Source organism: Penaeus chinensis, chromosome 43 (genome assembly GCF_019202785.1).
Source record: "Penaeus chinensis breed Huanghai No. 1 chromosome 43, ASM1920278v2, whole genome shotgun sequence".
Classification (NCBI taxonomy): Eukaryota; Metazoa; Arthropoda; class Malacostraca; order Decapoda; family Penaeidae; genus Penaeus; species Penaeus chinensis.
The window spans coordinates 6,762,834-6,768,685 of record NC_061861.1 but is presented as its reverse complement, the minus strand read 5'-3'; the positions used below and the strand labels follow the sequence as shown (position 1 = coordinate 6,768,685).

At 32.0% G+C, this 5,852-nt stretch overlaps 1 protein-coding gene across 1 annotated transcript in view; it reads right to left on the bottom strand.

Moving 5' to 3' along the window:
- Positions 1-5,852, bottom strand: part of LOC125024536 — a 10,474-nt gene continuing 4,622 nt past the window's right edge. The window contains exons 2-4 of the mRNA XM_047612339.1: positions 3,199-3,321; positions 1,559-1,702; positions 1-1,270 (exon numbers count right to left, since the gene is read on the bottom strand). Coding sequence (XP_047468295.1) covers positions 1,199-1,270; positions 1,559-1,702; positions 3,199-3,321 — 339 coding nt within the window. The 3' untranslated portion in view covers positions 1-1,198. The remainder of the gene's footprint in view (positions 1,271-1,558; positions 1,703-3,198; positions 3,322-5,852) is intronic.

The window sequence follows — 5,852 nt, the reverse complement described above, 5'->3', positions numbered from 1 at the left end:
TGTGTGTGTGTGTGTGTGTGTGTGTGTGTGTGTGAGTGTGAGTGTGTGTGTGTGTGTGTGTGTGTGTGTGTGTGTGTGTGTGTGTGTGTGTGTGTGTGTGTGTGTGTGTGTGTGCATTACAGTAAAACTCCTTTTCATTAAAAGTATTAATAAGGCTACACTATTATTATAATGGATTATTCTCATATAAGATGATTTGACAGTTAATTTACAAAATATATTTTAAACATAACGAGGGGCAATAGCACAGAAAACAACTATATACAAAGTATAATTCTTGAAAGATGAGACAACAGCTCACCTTCAAGTCATAAAAAGGAGGATTTCAAAACTTTTATGGCATTTTATCAACACGGTACAATTTTCGTCATGTAACGAGGGACTATTAAAAGTCACATATATACAGCATACATATATATTGATCCGAAATATATATAACACTAAATATCTAAATATTGTTATAAAAAATCAGCTTTTATGTGATATTATTTTGTGTCTCATGTAAAACACTTAATATATATTTGTCATTTAAAAGGTTATATACTTCCAATGCTGGTAACCAACAAAAGACAATCCATTATTAATCAAAATAACAATTCTTTACAAAATATATTGTAGCTTTAACAACGTTAACCATCCGGCCTAGCGGACTCGTGTTCTGCCTGGCATTGTACATACTCCTCGTATCAAGCCAGCAGTGTCTTGTCATTATTATGCAAGAGTTGAGTTATATGAATGTGAGGATGCAAATGGCACTGTTCTCGCGCGATTAGTAGCTCGGCAGATAGAGTTTGTCTCTTAATTTCGAGTGGCTTATGTCCTCTTGTTCATCAATCGTCCGTTCTTGTTCAACTTTTTCTCGTTATTTCTCTGTCCGGATATCTTTTTAGTAATTTGTCAGCTGGAGAGAATTTCAATGCATAACGCTTTTTTTCATTATTCTGAAACTTTCGCTTTTCTGGATATAAACATTCCTGGCGAAAAATGACAATCGCACATATTTCTTCTTCTTTTTTCGTTCTTCTTTCTCGTTGCTAACTGTCCTTTCCATTTCTCCACCGTTCCTTGCCCCCAGAATTATCTTTCCCGCGTCACTCTTAGTCCTTCTGGGTCTTTCTCCTTTAAGTTCCTCGCGCCCTTTCCTTTCCCCTTCCTCGCCAATTCCTCCTTCCTTGGCCACTCTTTTGTTCTCCCGTGTTCATTCTTCCTCTGACTCGTCCGAATTCATGAGAACGATTTTGTCTCGTGACTGCAGGTCGGTGATCACGTTCTGTGGACCAAAGAGGTGTTATTGGAACATTACTATTTACTCCATTACGAACATTACACTGGTTGGGTATTTTTCTCTTTTTACATTAATAAGAGTGTTACATGTAAGAATAACTATTGAAAATAAAAAAGAAATATCTATTAATTTAATTCAACCTGAAAAATGGCTCGTTTACAATGTTCGTTGTTAGCACAAATCTCTGAAATATTTGAACCTTGAAATATTAGAATATCTGGAAGAATCCAATAAACATGATACAAATAAAGGAAAGAGTCTTAGACCCCATACGTGGATTCTGATCCTCCGCCTCCGAGCTTTGACCCTTGAATACACGAGGCAGACAGTGGCTGCGACCACGGCAGCCATTGCTATCGCCACGACCACCGCCAGGATCGTCACCGTCACCTCGTCCTGTGCGCTGAGGACGTCGTTCTGGGGAAACAGGTGGCGGTTAGGCTCACGCTCCATAGAAATACTTGCATAGTCATTAATTAGGCTTGGCTCTGGAGTTCGGGGGAGTTCGGGCTCGATCTGCGCTCATGGGTTTCCTTGTAGAGGGAGGATGGGCGTGTGTGTGTGTGGGGGGGGGGGGGGTTACTAATCTTAGAAGGGGGAGAGAGTGCATTTATTTATACATCGTAATTGATAAATGTATCTATCTAGTTATCTAATTGCCTACATTTACTTTATGTATGTATATATACACACATATATATACATATATGTATGAGTACACATAAAATGTTTATATTTCTTGAAGAGAGGATGTCTGAAAATTGAACGTAAGATAAACAGGAAAAAGATTAACGTCACGTTCAACTGTCGATCCAGCGTGACCAGCCACAGAAAATAAAACGACGAATTACAGCACATTAAAGAGGTTCCTTGCCGTTACATTTAAAGAGACGGGTCTTTAACCAGCGCGCCCTCCCCGTCATGGCATATGGGTCAGAAACAAGGACTAGGACCAAGTTACTGCAAAGAAAACTAGGAAATGTCCAAAGATTGATGCTGGGAAAAAGCCAGAGAGATACTTGGAAGGATCAAAAAAGAAATAATAGCAGTTGGTAGGTTATATATATATATATATATATATATATATATATATATATATATATATATATGTGTGTGTGTGCGTGTGTGTGTGTGTGTGTGTGTGTGTGTGTGTGTGTGTGTGTGTGTGTGTGTGTGTGTGTGTGTGTGTGTGTGTGTGTGTGTGTGTGTGTGTGTGTGTGTGCGTGTGTGTACAATGTACATACACACACATGTATATCAATCTATCTGTTTATATAAACACACACATTCATATATACACATACGTATATGCATATGTGTGTATATATATTATATGATATATATATACATATATACAAACACAGATACATATATAAACATATATATATATATATATATATATATATATATTTACATATATATGCATATGTATATATATTATATACTTATGCATATATATACATATATCATATACATATACATATTATATGTACACACACACACACACACACACACACACACACATATATGTGGGTGTGGGTGTGTGTGTGTGTATGCATATTATATGTATATGCATATATGTATATATATACATACACATACACATATGCATATATTTATACATATATATATATTATATATATATATATATGCATATGTGTATATATATGTATATATATATGCATGTATATATGTATATATACATATATGTATGTATATATATTTTATTATGTGTGTGTGTGTGTATATATACATATGTGTGTGTGTGTGTGTGTGTGTGTGTGTGTGTGTGTGTGTGCATATATATATATATATATATATATATATATATATATATATAAATATAATGTACATGCGTGTGTGTGTAACGAATCTACGTACATGCACGCGACACAAGTACTCGGCATACAGACCATCCAGCCGGAGGCGGCGACCGTGCCAGGCTTGACCCCGAAGACCTGGTCGAGGAGTTCGTCTCGGCCGAGCGTGGCGGCGGGCGCGGGGGGGGTCACTGCCGCCTGATGCACGGTAGTTTTCTGTAATGACATCCATAACTTTTGTTTTCATTTTTGTTTATTGTGAGTTTTGAGTCATTTATAGCTTGATGTTATATATGTATCTATCTATATTAAGGATAACAGCTATACTAACAATTATAAGAACAATAACTATGATATAAGTGATAATAGTAATAATAATAATAATAATAATTGTAGTAGTGTTAATAATCATAATGATAATAATAATAATAATAATAATAATAATAATAATAATAATAATAATAATAATAGAGACAATGATGATGATAATCAAAACAATAATAATAATCATCACCATAATAATAATGACAATAATAATAACAATAATAATAATAATAATGACAATAATAATAACAATAATAATAATAACAATAACAATTATTATTATTATTATCATTGTAAAAAATAATATAACATACTAATTGCAATAATAGTTTAATTTCATAGAGAAACAGCTGTTGGTGCGTCACACGCTTAGAGGCCACATGCACAGGTGTGAATCGTAAAGAGATGATCACACCTGGTGTTCTCGCTTCAGAGTCGATTTTGCCAGTTCTAGCATTTATCAATCTATGCCAAGAGGCTTAGCGTTTGTTTCGGAAATGTTTCGAAGCAGACTCGGGATTCGAACTTAGGAATGAAGTTTTTTGTGTTTTATGGAGCTGCGTTGGTTGGTTGTAATGATAATATCAGTGATATGATAAAAGTACTAGTTATTACAGTGATAAAAATGATAGTGATACAACTACTACTAGTACTAGTAGTAGTAGTAGCAACAGTACTACGACTACTGCCACCACTACTATCATTGATAATAATAATAATGATAATAATAATGAAAATAACAACAAAAATAATAAACGATTATCTTTATTATTACATTATTATAACTATCATTATCATAATTATTATTATTATTATTAAAACCACAATTATTAACATTATTGTTATTATTATTATTATAATTATAATTACTATTATTATTTTCATTATCATTATTATTATAATATAACTTATTAATATTCTTATTATCATCATTATCATTATAATGATATAACTTATCAATATTGTCATCATTATTATTATTATCATTATAATGATATAACTTATTAACATTGTTATCTTTATTATTATTAGTAGTAGTAGTAGTGGTGGTATAATTATTATTATCATCATTATCATTATCATTATCATTACTATTATATTATCATTTTTTATCATTATTATTATCATCATTGTTATTATCATCATCATTATCATTACTAATAAAACAATAGTAATACTGATAATAATAACAGTAATTGTAATGATAATAATAACAATAGCAATCATAATCATAATTTTAATGATAATAATGGCATTGGTAACAAAAGTAATAATAATAATAAGAAGAAGAAGAGCAAGAAGAACAAGAACAAGAATAAAAAATAACTCATAATAATAACTAATGATAATGATAAAAACAATGGTAAAAAAAAAATAATAATAGAAAAATAGTAATAATAACAACAGCAACAATAATACTAATAATAACAATAACGATAACAGTAACAATGATAATTATAACAGTAAAAATACTAATAATAACAATAATAGTGATAACTGGTATTAGAATGATAATTATCATTATCATGATTATTATCAGTATCATTATTAACTCTATTACTGATATTATTATCATCATAATTATTATCATTAACATCAGTATCATCATCAGCTGCAGCATTATTACTATTATCATTACTACTACTACTACTATTGTGGTTACACTCATCATCTGTAGCATCATCTATTATTATCAGTTATTATCACCTCCAACTATACTACTGCTCTTTTTACCAAAAAAAAAAAAAAAAAAAATATATATATATATATATATATATATATTCATATATATATATATATATATATATATATATATATAAGTAAATGTATGTTGCACGGCTCTAACAACTTACAAATACTCGTATGTGATGGTTCTTTTTTCCACCATTTATAAGCTTCTGTCACCGGTACAGCACAACACTCATTCGAACGGCGACCACATTACACTTCCTAGTATGTCCCAGAAAAACTGGGAACTCACCCTAGATTCTGGAACACTTTGATTCGCTGTCTCTTTTAAGAGAAAACAAAACAAAACAATACAGTAAAGCAAAGCAGTACAACAAAATTTTATTCATTCTCAAAAAATCGAGATATAAGTAAACATGGGTGTCAGTTTAGAAGACTGTAATAAGAGAAGGCGACTCGGAATGCCAGTAATTCCTTTTCTGTAGGAAGTGCGGTACGCTTGGTATTCGACTGTGTATTGTGCTGTACCTGTGACAAATCCCTAAAAATGGTGCAGAAAAGGGCCATTGTATATTTTTGTGAGTTGCAAGATGCGCGGTGACCTTGAGCAACTTATATTGGAAAGCAGCATAATCTGTAGCTTCAGGCGTCATGGCAACACCCTCCTTTGACGTCCCTTAATTTGTGCTTCGTTTTGCACACATTGGGTAATGTGCCTACATTATATATGCACA